The following is an 18305-nucleotide window of genomic DNA, read 5'->3' on the forward strand; positions in this document are numbered from 1 at the left end:
AGAACTCGGGTTTCATTATTTCCCTGCTTAAAATCCTTCATGATTGACTCTGTAGCAAAGTCCTGCTATGCTTAACAAGACCCTGGCCGGACCCTGCCTGCCTTTCCGGTTCTTCCGGCTCTCCTCTCCTCCGTTTCCAGGGCTGTGGATGTGCTGGCCTCCTTCCGCTCTGGAATCAGGAATGTCCCCACCTCTTAGATTCTGTACTCTCGTACGTTCTCCCTCTCTTCCCCCCTCCCCCTATTCTTTCACTGGATGGCCTTCTTCTCGTCTTTCTGATAATAATTGTGGTCAACACTTCTCCGACCACCCTGTCCAAAATGGCCTCCCTTGTGTCTGTGCCCTTCATAGCCCTCCTGGCTGTTTACACTTACTGTGACTCAAAAACTACTTCTTGTCCCCCACAAGTGTGTAAATTGCACAAGGTGTTTGGGCGTGCTGTTCACTGCGACCCACCAGCACCTTGCCCGGGGCACAGCCATGTAGGCATCCAGTGAACAAATGAATGAGCTAATGATCTTCGTGTGCTGGGTGAGGGCTGCGTGCGGGGCTAGGATTCTGTGAAGTGAGCCTGGGGAGCATGCCGCAGACTCTCCTGGGGACCTTGGGGAAATCCCTGGCCTCAGTTTCCCTAGCCAGGAGATGAGAGGGGTAGTCTAGAGGTCCTAAGAGGCAACTTTTGTGGTTTGTGGCTGGGGACTGACCCAGCACCCTCTCTTTGACCCTTTGCTCTCTGCTTTGCACAGGGTAATTTTGGGGAGGCAGGGCCAGCTGGCCGGCCGGTAAGTGCTCTAGATACGACGGCTCTTGGGAAAAGGGCAAGACGGGAGGTGCTACCTACTACTGGGGGGGAAGACAGACCTGGACTGTGCCCCAGCATAGCCCAGGCAGGTGCTGGGCCTCACACATGGCCTCTTTTTTTTTTTTTTTTAATCACACAGGGTCCACCAGGGCCAGTGGGATCCACAGGCATCAAAGGGGAGAAGGTGAGTCTGGCGACACTCTCCCCTCTGCAGCCAGGGTGAACTTCCTAAACACACACTTATCTTGCTCTAATTCAATCCCCACAAGGCTCCCCACTGCCTGAGGGTAACATCTTACTCCTTAGCATGGCATTCAAGACTCTTGATGACTTGGCCCCACCTTCATTTCTTGCCTGTCCTCCCGCGATCTCTCCCGAGATATCCCTCGCTCAGCAGGGACGCTGTGTCAGGCCCGGCTCCGTTCCCCAGCCCCCGATTCCAGGCCCGGCCTGGTGTCCCCCAACCCTGTGTCCTCACTTGGCAGGGGGAGCCTTGTGAGCCATGCCCAGCCCTGTCCGAGCCTCAGGATGGGGACAGCTACGCGGTGGCCTTGCCTGGCCCTCCTGGAGAGAAGGGAGAGCCTGGGCCCCCGGGCTTTGGCTTGCCAGGGAAACAGGTGAGCTCCCAGGTTGCTGCAGGAGAGGCGCAAAAGAAGGGACGAACCCTGCCCGGGTCTTTTGGCTCCCTGGATGGTGGGGAGTAGGTGGGAGTCGATGGAAGGGTCGGTGCTTCTGTCCCCAGAGGATGCCTCAGCCCTTCATCCTGGGACCCGGCCTGGCAGGGCGTACGAAAGAAAGAGCACCAACTTGGGACCAGGCGGGCCTGGGTTCAGATTCTAGCTCTGCCTTTCACTCACGCTTTGACTTGAACAAGTTACTGTTCTCCTCTCTGTGCCTCTGTTTCCTCTGCGTGGTGGTGTTGCAATCACCAACACCTAGGGCCTAGGAATCGCGTGTGTGAAGCACTTCGCGGCATACGATAGGTGTTCAGGATGACCCATGGCTACCACGGGACTGATTATTATTGTCCTCGCTCTACTGGTCACAGCGAGCACTGCCATAGCGTATGCTGGGTGCCACACACTGCTTCACACACGTTAGCTCATCTAATGTCACAAGGACTCTACAGGGTAGAAGCCAACGCCATTCTTAGCATTTCCCATCGACAGGTAAGGAAACCGAGTCACAGAGAGGCTAGGCAGCTTGCCGGGGGTCACCCAGACAGGACTCTGGCTCGGCTCCTCTCTTAATCTATCCAGCATTGCTTTGCTAGGACGAGAGAGGAGATTTCGGACTGTTTTGTGCCCTGTTGAGTTCCCTGGGTCTAACACGGTGCCAGACGCTTAGGGGTGTCCGCTATGAGTGAGTGGGTACTAGAAATGCTTTCTCCCCAGGGCAAGGCTGGAGAGCGTGGACCGAAGGGGAACAAGGTGAGAGAGCCTCGTGGGCACGGGTGGGCACCACCTCTCTGAGGCGCTTTCCACCTCCTTTTCCTGATCGCCCTGTGCCCGCTCTCCACTCCCTGGGCAGCCCCCAGGCGCCAGCAAAGGGCTCTGAGTGCCTTTAGTTCCCAAGAGGCAGTCTGCCCCCAGCTGGGCCACCTCTGCCCTCCTTGAAGCCTACTCCTTGCAGGGTGATGCTGGGAACCCTGGAGATCCTGGAGTGCCAGGCACCACGGGGCGGCCGGGACTGTCGGGAGAACCTGGCGTGAGGGGCCCCATGGGCCCGAAAGGAGAAAAGGTCAGTCGGGTAGGGGGGACTTTGTTGCCCGGACAAAAAGAAATGGGGCTGAGAGCTAATGAGGTGAAGGACTGCAGAGTCAGGCTGCGAGCCTCGCGGGGTACCGGAATCGCTGGGTGATGCCTCAGCTCTTCTGCAAGGCAGGGAGGGGAAGAGCAGGGAGGGTCGGGGCGTGTTTTGATTTCCCAGACCGAGGTGGGGGCAGTGGGGGGGCAGAGCTCTCAGAGGGGCGCAGGGACCCCCCCTCTTTCCGGTGCCTCTTTCTGGCCTGCCTGTCAGCCCTGGCTCAAGGACTGCTGGGGGCGCCTCTCTCTGACCAGGGTGATGGCTGCACTGCCTGCCCCAGCCTGCAGGGGGCGGTGCCGAGCACGGCAGCACTGCCTGGGAAGCCCGGCCCCAAAGGAGAGCCGGGCCCAGAAGGTGTGGGCCGGCCTGGGAAACCGGTGAGTTCCGGCTACCTGCCCTCTGGTCTTTCCCTGCCTGAGCTTTGCCTTCTCTCCCACCTGCACCCTTTTCCCTGTGGGACCCATGGGCCACCTGTATCTTTTAGGGCCAGCCCGGTCTACCTGGAGTTCAAGGGCCCCCAGGACTGAAGGGCACCCAGGTAGGTGTGTGTACGGGGAGCCTGGGCTGCAGGTATGTGTGGTGAGGGCTGGGGGGTGTGGCATGGGCCTGGAGTGGGGAAGATCAGCCCCAGAGAAGGGAGAAGGTGGAGGTGCGGGGGTAAAGGAGAAGAGGCTGGGGAAGAGGCTATTGGGTGAGTGGGGAATCCCAAGCCAGGGTTTGTCCTTCTGTCTCTTCAGGGAGAGCCTGGACCCCCGGGAAGGGGAATCCAGGGGCCGCAGGTGAGTCTCTAGCCTTCCCTTGGCCTGCCTGCCCCCAGCCTCCCAACACTTCTATTAACCATCTGCCCACTCCTATCTGTCCCCCAAACTATGAGGCTCTGCCTGGCCTCCAGTGCTCAAGGGCACAGCTTTGGGAAGAAGAACTGGGCTGTAGCCCTGGCCTGTCATCACTCCTGCGGGGGACCTTGGCTTTGACCCCCGCCTCTCTGACCCTCATGGTCTTGCCGGGGAGCTCTCTTGAATTTGGGCTGGCAGATACCCCACCCCAGACCAGGTCTGCCAGTGGGGAAGGGCCAGTGGCCCAGTCTGTCTTTTCTAAATTGCAGGGGGAACCTGGAGTCCAGGGTTTGCCTGGCATTCAGGTACGTCTGCTTTTGGCCTAGAGGAGTCTGGCCGGGGAAAGGGGCCACTTCGGGCCAGGGGTTAAGGAACTGTGCTTCCCTCTGTCTGCAGGGGCTTCCGGGACCTCGGGGACTACCTGGCCCCACCGGAGAGAAAGGTGCCAAGGTGAGCCTCTGCTTTGTAGGGCGCTAGACCTGCGGTGCTTCTGAGTGCCCTGGCAGGGGGGACGGGGACATGGGAGTGAGTGATGCCCAACGGTGGGCCACCCAACACCTGGTCTGATGCGTCTCACCTGCCCGATTGCCGCTGTTAGCCTCTGTGCTCTCTCTTCTGCAGGGGTCTCCGGGGCTGAAAGGAGCTGCCGGGCCGATGGGGCCCCCTGGTGCCAGTATCTCTGGGCCTCCGGTAAGGGTCCTGTCTGTGCTCTTTGCTGGAGGCCCTGTTGGGGCCGGGCTGGTGCTGCTGGGAAGAGGGCACAGGGCTGACTGACCGGGCCCCACAGCGTGGGGAAGGGGAGGAGAGAGGCCCAGCCTCCGAGAAGGAAAACCACACTGTCTAGAGGGGAGGGCACCTGAATGACATCACTGATCACCACCATTTCTGGAGCAGTGACTGCGCTGAGGCCTTGTGCTGAGCTCTAAAGCAAGAGAGATTCACTTAAACCTCACAACAGCCCTATGAGGGACTGGCTATCATTGTCCCCCGGAAGGCCAGAGAATGAGCAGGCAGAGTCAGGACTTGAACCCAGGTCTGTCTGACTCAAAGCCCATATGTTAACTCACCCACCCCACTTCAAAGCCTGGTCCTTGGGGGCTCATCTAAATGGGTGCTGCCCCATTGAGCTGTCCACAATGATAGAAATGTTCTATTCTGCACTGCCTGAGAGGGTAGCCGGTAGCCACGTGGTTTTCAAGCGCTCGAAATGTGGCTAGTGTGACCGAAGAGTTAAATTTTACATTTCATTTCATTTCAATTCATTTAAATTTTAAATAAGCACATGTGGCTATTGGCTACCATACTGGCTAGCACAGATCTGTCTAGACCAACCTCATTACCCTCAAAGACCTCTCTTTATTCCTGTCCCACCCACGATTCCCATGTTTTATTTATTTATTTTTTTAATGCTTATTTATTTCTGAGAGAGAGAGAGACAGAGTGTGAGCAGGGGAGGGGCAGAGAAAGAGGGAGACACAGAATTCGAGGCAGGATCCAGGCTCCGAGCTGTCAGCCCAGAACCCCATGCGGGGCTCGAACTCACGAACCATGAGATCACGACCTGAGCCGAAGTCGGACGCTTAACTGACTGAGCCACCCAGGCGCCCCTCATTCCCATGTTTTAAAAGATGTGCCTATTGAACAAATTGCACAGATTAAGTAATAATAAATGCCTTTCCTTATTTTCATTTGTCAAATACCCGTATAATAGTCAGCGTCTACTCCACATGAACCCACTAGAATTTTACGAGATGGTATAATTCTAGCCTAAATCAAAGCAGTGCTACCTTTCAGCCAGGCTGTGCCATGCCAGGTCGTGGGCAAATGTGTAATTTCTCTTGGGTCTCTGGGAATGTTGAAAACAGCCCAGTGAAAAAAAAAAAAAAAAAAAAAGAAAACAGCCCAGTGAAAGATATCTCTTCTATGTTTATGGATCCCCAGAGAAATTCCAGTTCCGGTTTGGCAATATCACTGATGGGGTCCTCTAGAGGGTGCCCTGAAGCCCAGAGGGGCCAGGGACTCGCCCACATCCGTGCAACCAGTCTGTGTCGCCCAGACACAGGGTCCCTGGCTGTTCCAGGGAGCCCCTGGGTAAAGGCGGAGGTGAAAGTGAAGGCAGTCCCGATTCTCGTGGAGTTGCGAGTCCCGTGTGTGAAGGTGGCATGTCCCACAGGAAGGCAGCCATCAGAATGCCCCTGAACAGCCAGGCAGACTTCTCCAGATCTTCTTCCCTCGGGCTGAACCCCAGCCGGGAGGCCCCCCCAGTCCCAGCCCCACACACCGTGCAAGTTGTGTGACCTTAGGCCAGTGACAGCCTTTCAGAGTCTTCAAATCCTTGGTGACAAACTAAGGGCAGAAATTCCCATCTCCTGCTAAGTCATCTGAGATGACCTTGGTGATGGAACGTGTGGCAAGCACTAAAGGGGGAGAGAGAGGGCGTCAGCAGGGACTTTGGGCCGCATATAGCTGGGTGCAGTGATTCTGGGTGGGTCTATTACAAAGTTTCTTTAAACCTCAGTTTTCTCACCTGGAAAACAGAACGGCACCGTCCTGCAGGGATGGGAGTGGGGATCCCACTCTGTTCTCCGACCGGTGCTGGGCCCCGTGTCTGACCCCCCGAAGGTGCTCAGGAAATGCCAGTCTTTCTCCTTCTTTCTCTCCTTGTCTCCTACGCCAGAGTCCCCTCCTCTAGGACACAGGCACTGGGGTGCAGGCTTCTGCTTGTCCCATTGCCCTCCCCTGCCGGTGGGCCACATGGCCGGCTGCTGTCCTGGCTCGCCACTGACCATGGGCTCTCTCCCCTCAGGGCCCTGATGGGCAGCAAGGACTTCCAGGAGCCAGAGGGATTCCAGTGAGTACAGTGCCTCAGGGCGGCAGGAAGCCCCAGCAGGTCTCGCCTCCACACCCCTATCTACTCACCTCACTGTGTTTCTTCCCTGCAGGGTGAAAAGGGACCTCAGGGAGAGAAGGTAAGTCCCCAGGCCCTGTGGCCAATACCGTGGAGAAATAAACAACCCCTATAGCCCCACCCCCCCACCCCCGGGGGAATGTATGCACACGGAGGAGTCATTCTGGCCTCCTTGCTGCTATTCCAACAGGAATAACAGTAGCGCTTAGAACTTGAGGGCTGAGTGCTTTCCGTGGGGCAGGAACTCTGTATGGGTTCATCCATTCCATCCTCCTGATGGCCTATGCGTTTGGTGCTATGCTGCCCATTTTACAGATGAGGAGACTGAGGCTTGAGAGGTTGAACAGGGTGCCCAAGGGCACAGTCGTAAGAGGCAGATTCTGGATTTAAACCCTGGCCTCTCCATCTTAGAGCCTGTGCTGCCTCCCGGATGTTGGTTTCCAAAAGGTCCCCCATCCTTGCCCCCCTTTGACAAAGGCTCTTATCTTTTCAGGGCGAGCCAGGGGAGTGCTCCTGCCCTTCTCGAGGGGACCCCATCTTCTCTGGCATGCCGGTAAGTGGTGCTGAGAGCTCTCCCCCCCGGCCGGGGGGGAGAGGCCTGGCTTCCTGTGTTGGCTCAACGTGCGAGGGCCCCGCAGGGCTTTGCGCCCCAGCCAGCTGCCTCCCCACGCAGCCCTGCGCTTGGTGTGAACGTTGCCTATAACCTCTCCCTTCTTTTGCGACCCCCACTCCCACCCAGGGTGCTCCGGGACTTTGGATGGGCAGCTCCTGGCAGCCGGGCCCGCAGGTGTGTGTCGCTTGTCTCCTCTGTGTCTCCACTTGTCCGCCAGCGCCCTGTGGCTTGCCCACCGTGATGCCGCTGCCCCCAGCGGTGGGGCAGAGCTTTCTTTTGGGTCTGATTGCTTCTCCTCTCCCTCAGGGTCCCCCGGGTGTTCCTGGACCCCCTGGACCCCCTGGAATGCCGGGGCTGCAGGTAAAGGGGGAGAAGAGAATGGGAGTTTGGGAGGCGCGGTGGCAGGGTGGCAGGGTGGCAGGGCTCGGGGTCTGTGTGGGCCCCTGAGTGGGCCGCATCTCCGCCCAACACCGACGCGTGCCATCCTCGCTCCTCTGTGTTCCTGTTTCCCAGTGCAGCATGGGGTGGGGGGGTGAGGCTCTGAGCCCTTAGCACGGGCTGTGGGCAGTCCTGGACCTTCCTTGAGCAGGGAATACCCTGCTGTGTGCTGGCCCAGACACCCTATGGACACCCGGGCCAACCTCAGGCCTTGGTCAGCTGTCAGGAACCCAGGATCTGGGTCAAATAGTTCCGTACACCGTGTGAAGCTCCCCTGTTTTGGAACGGTGTCCAACATTCATTCATGCAACAAATCTTTTTGCACCTCTGCTGTTTTCCAGACACTATTTTAGGTGCTGGTGCTACAGCAGTGGGCAAAAATAAAAACCCCTCCCCTTTTAGAGTGTGCATTCTAGTAAGAGACACAGACAATAAGCAAGATAAAAATAAAACACAACATAGCATGTTAAAAAGCGGTGTGTGCTAAGGAGAAAGATAAAGCAGGGAGTGGGGTCAGAAAATGGGAGGAGGGCAAGGAAGATGTTGGAGAGGCGTGTTGGAAGGCATCCAGACTGAGCGGAAATGAGCGAGAGAGAGTGTTCCTGACAGCGGAGAGCAGCAGGTGCAAAGGCTCGGAGGCGGGACTGTGCCTGACAATCGCGTGGAGGCCAGAGACAGTGAGGGGAGAGCAGTGGGAGTGGAGATCCGTGTGGCACTGTGATGAGAGCGTGCATTCCAGAGCCAATGAACCTGACCTTGAAAGCCAGCCCTGCTCTGTGCTAGTTGTGGTGTGATGCTGGGCAAATTCCTTACCCTCTCTGTGTCTCGGTTCCTTCATCTGTTAAGTGGAGATAATTACAGCAAGTACCTCATGGGGCTTTTGTGAATGTGAAGCAAGTTAATGCACGCGAAATGTGTGGGACCATATGTCCTAGCACATAGTAAATGCTTAGAAGGCATTAGCCATCATTAGGACCATGACTTCTATTATTATTTTACGTCCGTACTCTCGTTCATTTGAGTCTTACGTCAACTCCAACAGGCAGGTGGTGTTATCCCCAAGTCACAGCGAGGCAAACAGGTTCCAAGAGGTGAAATATCTTGTCTGAGGTCATCCAGCTAGGAACCGGCCGCACTGGACAGGGCTTCCCAGGACAGAACATTTGCTTCCCCCTGCCGCTGCCCCGCAGGACGGTTCCCCAAGGGTTTGCACACCAGGTCACATTTCCTGAAGGTCCTAGGCTTCTGCAGGTCTGGCCCCCAGCTCCTGAGGAAGCAGAGCAGAATCCCATGGAAGCTTCTTACAAATGACTCCCCCTGCCCTGGAGATTTTATACATCCCCCGCTGCCACCCTGGGGTGAGAATCTGTTCTGGTGAGTCCCCATGGCTGATGGGAGTCTCTGCCGGGATCCAATTTTCTCTGTCTCATCAAGAGCTCAGCACCAGAGCCAACTCTCAGTCCCCCATGGGCCAGCCACACATTTGCCAAGTGTCCCCGCATCCTGCCGCACCACCAGGAGACAGGAATCTGTCTGCAGGGGTCTTTTGCAGTTTGCTTGGGGAAGCATGAGAGTCATTTCAAAGTGACCCATTAACACGCTGATGGAGTGTGAACCCTGCCAAGCCACGCTGGGGGAACAAGGCAGAAAGAGTGACTGCAGAGTCTGGTCCCAGGCACTGGAGTCCTCGTCTGGTGCCAGTGCCGTAGACCAAGCCAAGCTGCCACTAATAGGCACCTGCCCCGTGCCAGGCAAGGTGCAAGTCTTCCTGGCCAGGTTGGCCCTGCAGCCCTTTCAGGGAAGGGAGGCCCGGCAGCTCCTGTCTTCAGGCTCAGAAGCAGGCCCAGAGATAGACAGCATGTATTTGCCCAAGTAATGTAATCCCATGTAATCCCCATCCGTTTCCCAGCGGGGGAAACTGAGGCAGGGAGGTCAAGCAATGTGCCCGAGGCCATACAGTTAGTAGCTAGTGAGTGCGTAGCTTCTGGCTTCTAACACTAGGACAACAGGTGGGACATTTGGTTCCAGGAGGGCAAGGAAAGAAAATCACCAAGTATCCGGCTTGAAGTAACACACGGGCAGTGGGGAGGGGAGCAGGGGTGAATGATTTAGGTGCATAATGATCACGAATGGGTTCGAGGTGTTTTCCCCGCGCCAGGCCCTGTCCTAAGCACATGACCCTGGTAACTCACTCAGGAAGCAGAACGAGTGGCACAGGGGTTGCCGGAGGTAGGCCGACCCCAGTCTGCCTCGGGCCTCGCTAGAGCCTGGGCTGAAATAGGGCGGGCTCGCCGGGGAAGGCGGTGCATTCTGTCACCGGAAGCCGGGACTTAAAGACAGGCCAGCTCTCAGGACGGGCCAAGGAAATCCCGGTGTGGGGAGAGCAGGGCGAGCAGCAGTGCGTTCACTCGACACGTATTTAATGCATGCCTCCTCTGTGCCGGGCACTGGGGATTGAAAAGGGAACATTCTCCTGGCCTCCACGGGGTATTTAATATGCAAATGTGCACCGCGAGCCTGCAGGGGCGACAGGGAGTCTGGGCGGCAAACCTCTTGTGTGAGCTTCTTTATGCCTCACCATAAACTGTCCCTGTGTCACAGATAAGGAAACTGAGGCACAGAGATTTCTTTCTTCCAAGTAGCCCTCCAGAAATTACCCAGGTAGTTGGGGTTCACACCAACTGGCTCCCGAGCCTCCACCTTGCTGTGTTCCAGGGAATGTCATTTGAGGAAGGTGCTGGAATCACGGTTAAGGGAGGGGTTGAGGCCAGTGGTCCTGACTCTGAGCCTCACCTCTGCATTTTGCTCGTCTCGTGGCCTTTGGCAAGTTACTTGCCCTCTCTGAATTCGCTGCTCTGGTTTCAAGTTGGAGGTGATAGCACCTAGCTGGCCAGGAAGACCGTGATTAAAGAGAATACAGAGGACACGTGTGCAAGAAAGAAAGAAACGTCGTTACTTACTGTGCAGAAGCCCCTTTGCCTGATTTCTGATGCCCCTCTAACATGTAGGAAAAACTCCCATCGGACTGGTTTTGGGGGTCACCCTTCTGGGCCTCCTCGGCTCTCCCTGCAAACAGTCTGGAGGTTTTGAGCTAAGAATGGGTGCCAGCCTTATGCCAGCCAGGCCTCTGGTTCTGCAGGAAGAGAAGAGGCAGTGGGGGTGGCGGGCACGAAGCAGGGTGGCCTTCGGCTCAAAAGAAGAGCCCGCTCACTCGTGTCTCTTCTTGGCTGCAGGGAGTGCCTGGAAACACCGGTTTGCCCGGACAGCCTGGGCTAACGGCCGAACTGGTAGGTACCAGCCAGGCGTCACTGGGCAGCCCCCTCCCTGCCCTTCCCTGCCCCTCCCGGGGCTGACTTGTCATGCCAGCTCCCTTAGATGTAGGGGGACCCTCTTCTCTCCCTTGTGCAAAGCAGGGAGAAGCCGGGGTGGTACGGGGCTTCCCAAGGTTCTACCTGATCCCATAAGTCTCCATCCCCCTTCCCCACACCTGCCTGAGCCCTGGAGCCCTCCTGTCTCCTCTCTTGCAGGGATCCTTACCAATTGAACAGCACCTCCTTAAGGTAAGAGGGTAGGCGGGGAGGGGTAGGAATTGGCAGGGAAGTCTCCTGAGGGGATTATCGTAGGAAGTCTCAGCACAGCACAGGGGAGCTACAGACGGAGCTGTTTGTAGGGAATGTGCATTCCAAGCACCCGTCTCCGAGGGCCTAGCACGGCGCCTGGCTGCTGCCAGACCCTCCATTTTACTTGCTGGATGAGTGCGTGAAGGAATCCCGCGAAGGTACCCACGTGAGGGATGTTGTGGGTAGTTCCTGCCCCAAAGCCTGCCCACAGGAGCCACCAGTGAGGTCCTGTGCCACCCTGGTCATACCGGGGCAGGGTCCAGCAGCTTCTAGAGCACAGCAGGAGGGTGCAAGTGCAGTTATAAGGGTCATCAGGCAGCGAGCTGCAAAGGTCGCATATGTTTGGACGGGACTGGGTTGAGGGCCTGGAAGAAGGCTTCAGCTGTCCTCTGGTCAATGCAGAAAGAATTCAGGGAGGTGATGGGATTTCAGGAACAATTCCAGTGGCACAAGAGAGGGGACTTGGGGTCTTGGCAGGGTTGGCCTGTGCCAGGCCATCAAGATCTCACTGGGGGCTCTGGCCTGGCCTCCCAAGCTGGGCTGGACCGAGGGTGACGCGGGCCTCCCTCGCTCAGTCACCTTTGGAGATGAGGGCTGGTCTCTTTTCTCCTCCAGCCCAGCAACTTCTGGGGCCCCTCCCTTCTAGCACTGACTACCCAGTGCCCTGGACCTCCCACTTCCCCCCGTGGGTCCTGGTCAGACCACAGCATGAGGACTGCCTGGCCGGCCCTTGCTCTGGACAGCAGATGTCTCCAGAAGCAGCTTGCAGTTAACCTCCTGACAGGTTAACTCAGGTTAACCTCCTGACAGCAGCTATAGGTTGATCACAGGGGAGTGTGGCACCGAAACCCCAGTTCTTCTCCCTTAGGCTCCTGGCAAGCCCAGGGTTCCCCCGAGTCCTGCCCCCGGGCAAGTGATTGCACGACTCTGTGTAACATGTCACCTGACGGCTTCTTAGTCAACGTGCTCTGTGGAGGACCCCAAACCGGAACCGCGTGTGGTCTGGAGAAGGTGCTCAGATGCCACCCCGGAGGAAACCCGGGCCCGTGGACAGAGTGCCAGCTCTGGCCTCAGCACAGCAGTGCCCAGTACAGGCTCCCACTTACCTGAGACAAGTCACACTGTCTCTTTGAGCGTCGGCTTCCTCATCTCCGGAATGCTTATAAGATTACCTGCCTCATTGCACTGTCAGGGTTGAATGTGATAATGTGCACAGGCCTATTTCGATGGCTGGCATCACGGGCGCTGAGTCAGTGACAACCATTATCCCTGGGCTTTGCAGCGAACAGTGAAGGTGGAGCGGGGGGCTCCTGACGACGGGTCCAGGGACACCCCCCCCCCAGGGGTGGGCGAACTGGGGAGCCCGTGCCAGTCGGGATCTGCTGGGGCAGGAGGGCAGACCCCATCCCGCGGGGCGTCTGCAGAGGGCCTGGCTCCTGCAGCCGCTCCTTTGCTCCCTTGGGCAGAGAGGCTGGTGTTTGGGGCCGGCCTTTTCAGCCTGAATCCTCACGGCGTGTCCTCACAGTGGGTGCAGGTTGCAGGAACAGCCGGGACAGATGGTCCCTCTGCGGGCCCCTCCGCCTCCTCCCACACGCCTGTCTGGAAAGTGGCTTTGGCTTGGCCCCACAGAGCTGCTTCCTGGAGAAAACTCAAAGCCAGTGTTGGGATTGGGTCCCCTGAGGATGGAACACAGCCGCCACAGGGATGTGGCTGGGGAAAGAGAGAGTGTGGGCGGGGCGGGGGGGGGGGGGGGACGACTGCCGGGCAGGGTGCCTTGGCTGAGTTCAGGGTGGGGTTCCCCCGTTCGGCCCGCCCTGGCCTTCTGGGACCCACGCCCCACTGCCCTCTCCTCTCTCTTGTCAGAGCCTCTGCGGGGACTGTGTCCAGGGGCGGACGGCCCACCCGGTGGCGCTCCTGGAAAAAGGGGAGAAGGGAGACCAGGGCATTCCTGGCGTGCCAGGCCTGGACAGCTGTGCCCGGGTAGGAGGCCGGGTTCAGGGGCGGCCTGGTGAGGGGAGAGCGCCCGGCCACCTCACCTGACGGAGGGTTTCCTGTTGTCCTCAGTGCTTCACAGAGCGGGAGCGCCCCAGAGCCGAGGAGGCCCGGGTGAGTGCACCCGTGCCCGCTTCCTGCCCGGGCCCCGGGCCCCACAGGGAGGGCCCTGGCCGCTCAGCTCACCGTCCCCATCCCACTCCAGGGAGACAACGGCGAGGGGGATCCTGGCTGTGCTGGAAGTCCTGGCCTGCCCGGTCCTCCAGGACTGCCCGGCCAGAGAGGAGAAGAGGTAGGACCAGGCCCTCATCTGGGCAGGGCCCCAAGGGGGCTGGCGTCTCCACGTAAGTGGCCCTCAGTTCCTAGGGGCAGTTTCATTCCTGCCAGATGTCCTCCTGGGCCCTCCGGTGGCTCCTTCAGGGGTCTCCGAGCGTCAGGTCATCCGGTGCCTCTTGCGGCTCTGAGCCCCTGGCCCTGGTGGCACGCTGGCTGCTCTTGGCCCGTAGGACACCCTTCCGCCCCTGCCAGCCACTTCCTGTGCCCGCAGCTCTTCTCCAGGGCTCGTCCCTTCCCCCCCCGACCCCCTCTGCTCAACTATCACTTTCGCAGGGAGACCTTCCCTGACCACCCTCTCAAAAAGCTGACCATGCCCCACACCGTCCCTAGAAACCCTAGTCCCCTTCATGCAGTGCACGTGTCACCCTCAGAATACCGTGTATTTCATTCGTTTAGGAACAGTCCACACGTATCCACTGAGCACGAGTCAGCCCCTGTTCTATTTGTTCTTGCCTACCTCTTCCCTGGAGTTGTCAGTGCCACAAGGCAGGGATTTTTATGTTCCTTTTATTGCTGGGTCCCCAGCACCTGGACTAGTGCCTGGGACATAATAGCTGCTCAGTAAGTGTTTGTTGGATGATTGAATGAACTGAACGAAAGGTTTAACGTCAGCTGAATGGCCCCACTTTGAAATCTACCAGCCTCTGTTGACTCTGGCCGTGGTGAGCTGGGAGGAAGGCTGCAGAGACCCTGGGGCTCTGTGGGGCCTGGGCCTCTCCATCCATTTCCCTTGGCTTCCTTTGCAGGGTCCGCCTGGCATGAGGGGCTCCCCGGGTCCTCCAGGCCCTATTGTAAGTATCCGTGGTTTCCTGGCCCACTTGAGAAGCTCTCAAAGGGGTCACAACGCCCAGACACCATTCTACTGCCTTGTATCCAGGAAACTGGGCAGGGCAGAAAGAGGGGGATTCTGCTGCCCACTCCTTTCCCTCATCAGAGCATCTGTGGGGACTGTGCCGCCCCCCCCCCCCCCCCCACCATCGAATCCCCTGGAACTGGCCTGCTCCGTCCCACTTTGGCTGTGGTCCTGCTTAGGGGAGGCCCTCAAGGGCACACTCTTGTCTCCCTGTCCCCGTCCCCGCAGTGTCCTGCACCACAGACCCAGGCTGCCCTGGCAGGAAGGCCTAGGCTTCTGGCTCCTGGTCTCGGCTGCCAGGAAAGTATATGGCAACCTGGCCAGATCTCTTCATGCCTCCGTGACACCGGTCACTACAGGGGCCAGCATCGCTGCATTGCTCTGTGGGGCCATCTCTAGGACAGGTCTACGAAGGCCAGACCAGGGATGTCTGGTGTCGCTATGGCAGGAAAATAGAAGTGACCAGGAAAAGTCTGGAAGAACCGAAAATGCTTTCTTTGGAGAACAAGTGGCTGGTGGGAGCCACCTTAGAACCAGGGAGCCACCCAGCCGGGGGCCTATGGAGGTCAGGTGGCAGGCATGATGGGCTTGCTCTCCAGCAAGGGTGTCCAGCTAGACTCAGGGGGGACTCTGGGGGCTGTTTCTTATCTCTGCCGATGGCGGAGCCATTCTTCCTGGAGCCGAGGGGAGGAGCGGCTGCCTTCACTGAGTCTCTTTTCCAGCTGCCTTGGAAATATTCCTGTGACCTCCTCTCCTCATGACCCCCTGCCCCCGACTATGTCCAGGGTTACCGTGCTTGTGAGTTGTGACCTGCCTGTTTCTCCCACCAGGGCCCCCCAGGTTTTCCTGGTGCTGTTGGCTCCCCCGGATTGCCTGTAAGAACCTAGCGCTGCTCGACCTCCCCTTCCCCCGCCAGCCAGGTCTCTGTGGCTTTTGCTTGTGTCCCTTCCTGTTGAGCCCTTGCCCCTCCTCCATGTTTGTCTCCGTCCCCTGCAGGCACATAACGACACAGGTTCCCCCCGAGGTCCCAGCGGCTTGGACATCCTCCCAAGTCTCTGACTCCTTTCCCTCTTCCCTTCTCCCCCTGCTCCTGCTTTCTTTCATCTTCTCTCTTCCACCCGCCTCCCCTGCAGTCTCCGTTTTCTCTCCCTTAGTCCCACGTCACTGCCCCCCCACCCCCCACTCCCAGGCCTGCTTTACCTTCTTATTTGAAGCCGATGCCTCCAGGGGCCTCTTTACGCCTCCCTTCCCACTTCTGCCTCCTGCTTCTCCCACCTTTGCTGTTGGCTGAAGATTTGCTGGAAGTAGTTCTTGGGGCCCTGCCAGGCGCCTGGCACAGAGCCCGGCAGAGATGCCAAAGCTTTAGGGCTTCACATCGCAGGCTGGCACAGGTTGCCACCCCGCTGCTTGGCAGGGCCGTCCAGAGGCGCCCCGGGGATCCGAAGGCAACCACGCTCTCACCTCGCCCAGCGTCCTAGAGGAAACTCTCAGCTTCCTCCTCTTCCTTTCCTCTCCCTTGGCTCCGGGCCCGGTCTGCTCCAAGGCTGGGCAGGTGACGCCAGCCGGTTGGGTTTCTGGGTGTCGTGGGGCCCTGCCCCTCTGTGCCCGGTGCGTTGGCCTGCCCCTCCCGCCAGGTGTCGTTAATTGCCCTGCCTCCGTCATCGTCACGAGTGTGTTTAAATCGTCCCCATCGTCACTGTTGCTCCCTCCTGGGTCACGGAAACTAACCTCCTGTTTGTCAGATTTGGTGTTCCTGGGGCCTGGCTCCTCTCCTCCCAGGCCTGGTGATGGAGGCTCAGGGAGCGGGGCCCCTCCTGTCACAGCTCCATCTGTCCCCATGTCCTCATCCTGGCCGGACCTTGTCTGTTTCTGCTTGCTTGGGTGAAGGGGCCATCTGTCCGTCTAGCCATCTGTCTTGTGTTGTGGAAAGGTTTGGGCACCGTCTCTCGAGGGCGTGAGGGAGAAGGGGCAGACGCAGCCCCTTAATGCTGTGGCGAACCCACAAGGGTCGGGGTGGGGACTCTGGCTTTGACTGAAAGTGACATCCCTTTCCACCCTAAAAAGTGACAGGGACTGCTCTGGAGGGAGCAGTGTGCTCGGGGGGCCTTCCCGTGCCTCTCCCCTGTACCCCTCAAAGAAGGTGATTTGGGGCTGGGGCTGGGGGGCGTACAGGTAAGTGTTGGGCATGCAGTGATACATTTTGGCAGAGGAACGTCACTGTAGGGACGCCACTCCCGACAGCTGCCCCTCACGGGGAGCACACACGTGTCAGCCTCCTAAAGGTACACCCCAGCCGGTTACCAAAATAGGGCACACTGATGACAGTCACCTGCCTGACAGGTACCCTCTGAGGGTCACCTACCTGGGGGGGGGCATATCTCTGTAGTTACCTGTCTTGGGGGTATGCTCTTGAGAGGCACCCCTAGGTGGGAGTTTACACATCTCACAATTACCCTTCTGGGGTACACCCCATGGTCACCTTGCCAGGGACCCTAGGAAGGGCATCAGGAAAGCCCAACTCTGCCCGGACCGGGGACAGAAGGCTGCAGGGCAAGGAGAAGGAGTCGGGGGCTGGGTGGGGACTGCCCTCCCCTGTAGGTTCTCATGATTTTTCTCCCCAAGGGTCTTCAAGGAGAGCGAGGCCTCAGGGGCCTGACAGGAGAGAAGGGGGAACCGGTAAGAGGGGGCTGGCAGGGGAAGGAGACGGATCAGGAACCCTGGGGAGACAGAAGTTGGGCCCCCAGGGATGAGTGGAAGATGGGAGGGGGCTCCTTTTGAAACTCTCTGCCCCTGATCCCTCACATTGGGGGGTTTTCACACCCCCCACCCCAGGATCAAAGGAGGCTGATCTCCATGTACCTTGACTCCCCCCGGAAGGGGCAAACAGACTTGCCCCCTGGCTTCTAGCAGCATCCTGGGGGCTCTTCTCCCTCCCTCCTCCTGCAGCATTTAGCTGCTCCTTCCACACCCTACTCCCCCCCTCCCCCCCACCACCCTGTCCTCATCCTCCCTGCTCTGGGCCTTTTCCTCCGCCTCAGCTCCCAGGGTCCTGGCCAGGCTGGCACCTGTCATCCAGCCCCAGCCTTGCAGTGGCGGTCTCGACCAAAGAAACCTGGGCCTTTGGGAACTGGTCTGAGGTGGTGGCTGTCCTGGGGTGGGTGTGTGTGCCTCCCGAATTGGCAGATCAGGCATCCCGGCTGCGGCTACGCTTTTTGCCCGGGGAGGGGTTCATAATGTCTACCTTTCTTTGTAGGGTCCTCCAGGGCAGCCTGGTTACCCAGGTGCCATGGGCCCCCCAGGACTGCCTGTGAGTAAGGGGATGCTGGCTCTGGAGGTAGCAGAGCCTGGGGATGGTGGTCAGGACAGGACCAGGCTGGGGCATCCCCCAGCAGCTCCCTCCCTTCCAAGCATACCAGCCTGTCCCCCTGCCAGGCTGTCCCTGCAGAGGTCCCCAAAGTCCCTTTGGTAGTGCAGCTTGGCCCTGCCCCTCCACTTTGCGAGTCTGCTGCAGCCGTCGCACACAGAAGGCCAGATTCTCAGAGCACACAGACCCCAGCCCTGAGATCTGCCCCTGGGGGGGGCGGGGGGTGGGGCAGGAGAGCTGGGGAGGCCAAACCCATGCAGGAGGCTGCTGGGTGGGCGGGTCCCGCTTTCCACTGGGGGCCACAGCGGCGGGTGGGAAGCAGCCCCCCTCCTCCTCCCCCTGCCGTCATCATTGGTGCCATCTGCCTGTAAGTGCCAGCCTGTGCCAGCTGCAGTCTCCACCCCTCACATTAGCGCCATGACGGGCGGGCCACGGGGCTAATTCAGCTCTCTCTCTGCTTGCTTGTCAGGGCATCAAGGGGGAGCGGGGCTATGTCGGGCCCCCGGGAGAGAAAGGAGAATCGGTGAGTCTCAGCTCAGGGCAGGAGGAAGGGATCCAAAGGGAGCAGTCCCTGCCCCGCCTCCACCTCCACCCGAGGAGACTTTCCCAGCAGCCTGTGAAGGGGGAGACAGGACCCCTGCTTCCCTGCCCCCCTGAGTCCCTCCAGCTGCAGCTCAAGCAGGCAACGCAGGCTGGTTGCTGCGGAGGCGGAGGGGAGGCTGGAAGGACGATCCCAG

The 18305-nt window shown here is 58.9% G+C and overlaps 1 protein-coding gene across 4 annotated transcripts in view; it reads left to right on the forward strand.

The window, feature by feature from the left end:
* COL16A1 (collagen type XVI alpha 1 chain) overlaps window positions 1-18305 on the forward strand; it is a 49652-nt gene that overhangs the window by 16346 nt on the left and 15001 nt on the right. For 2 of the 4 annotated variants that reach the window (XM_060624956.3, XM_060624955.3), the window contains 26 exons: window positions 747-782; window positions 942-986; window positions 1288-1419; window positions 2197-2232; window positions 2435-2542; window positions 2863-2985; window positions 3093-3146; window positions 3346-3387; window positions 3714-3749; window positions 3841-3894; window positions 4066-4134; window positions 6251-6295; window positions 6387-6413; window positions 6846-6905; window positions 7092-7139; window positions 7272-7325; window positions 10637-10690; window positions 10931-10963; window positions 12887-13003; window positions 13088-13129; window positions 13221-13307; window positions 14098-14142; window positions 15035-15079; window positions 16827-16880; window positions 17458-17511; window positions 18038-18091. In XM_060624956.3, coding sequence (XP_060480939.2) covers window positions 747-782; window positions 942-986; window positions 1288-1419; window positions 2197-2232; window positions 2435-2542; window positions 2863-2985; window positions 3093-3146; window positions 3346-3387; window positions 3714-3749; window positions 3841-3894; window positions 4066-4134; window positions 6251-6295; window positions 6387-6413; window positions 6846-6905; window positions 7092-7139; window positions 7272-7325; window positions 10637-10690; window positions 10931-10963; window positions 12887-13003; window positions 13088-13129; window positions 13221-13307; window positions 14098-14142; window positions 15035-15079; window positions 16827-16880; window positions 17458-17511; window positions 18038-18091 — 1554 coding nt within the window. The remainder of the gene's footprint in view (window positions 1-746; window positions 783-941; window positions 987-1287; window positions 1420-2196; window positions 2233-2434; window positions 2543-2862; window positions 2986-3092; window positions 3147-3345; window positions 3388-3713; window positions 3750-3840; window positions 3895-4065; window positions 4135-6250; window positions 6296-6386; window positions 6414-6845; window positions 6906-7091; window positions 7140-7271; window positions 7326-10636; window positions 10691-10930; window positions 10964-12886; window positions 13004-13087; window positions 13130-13220; window positions 13308-14097; window positions 14143-15034; window positions 15080-16826; window positions 16881-17457; window positions 17512-18037; window positions 18092-18305) is intronic. The other 2 variants (XM_060624957.3, XM_060624959.3) reach the window with 2 other exon arrangements.

This window comes from Panthera onca, chromosome C1, assembly GCF_046562875.1.
Source record: "Panthera onca isolate mPanOnc1 chromosome C1, mPanOnc1 haplotype 2, whole genome shotgun sequence".
Lineage (NCBI taxonomy): Eukaryota > Metazoa > Chordata > Mammalia > Carnivora > Felidae > Panthera > Panthera onca.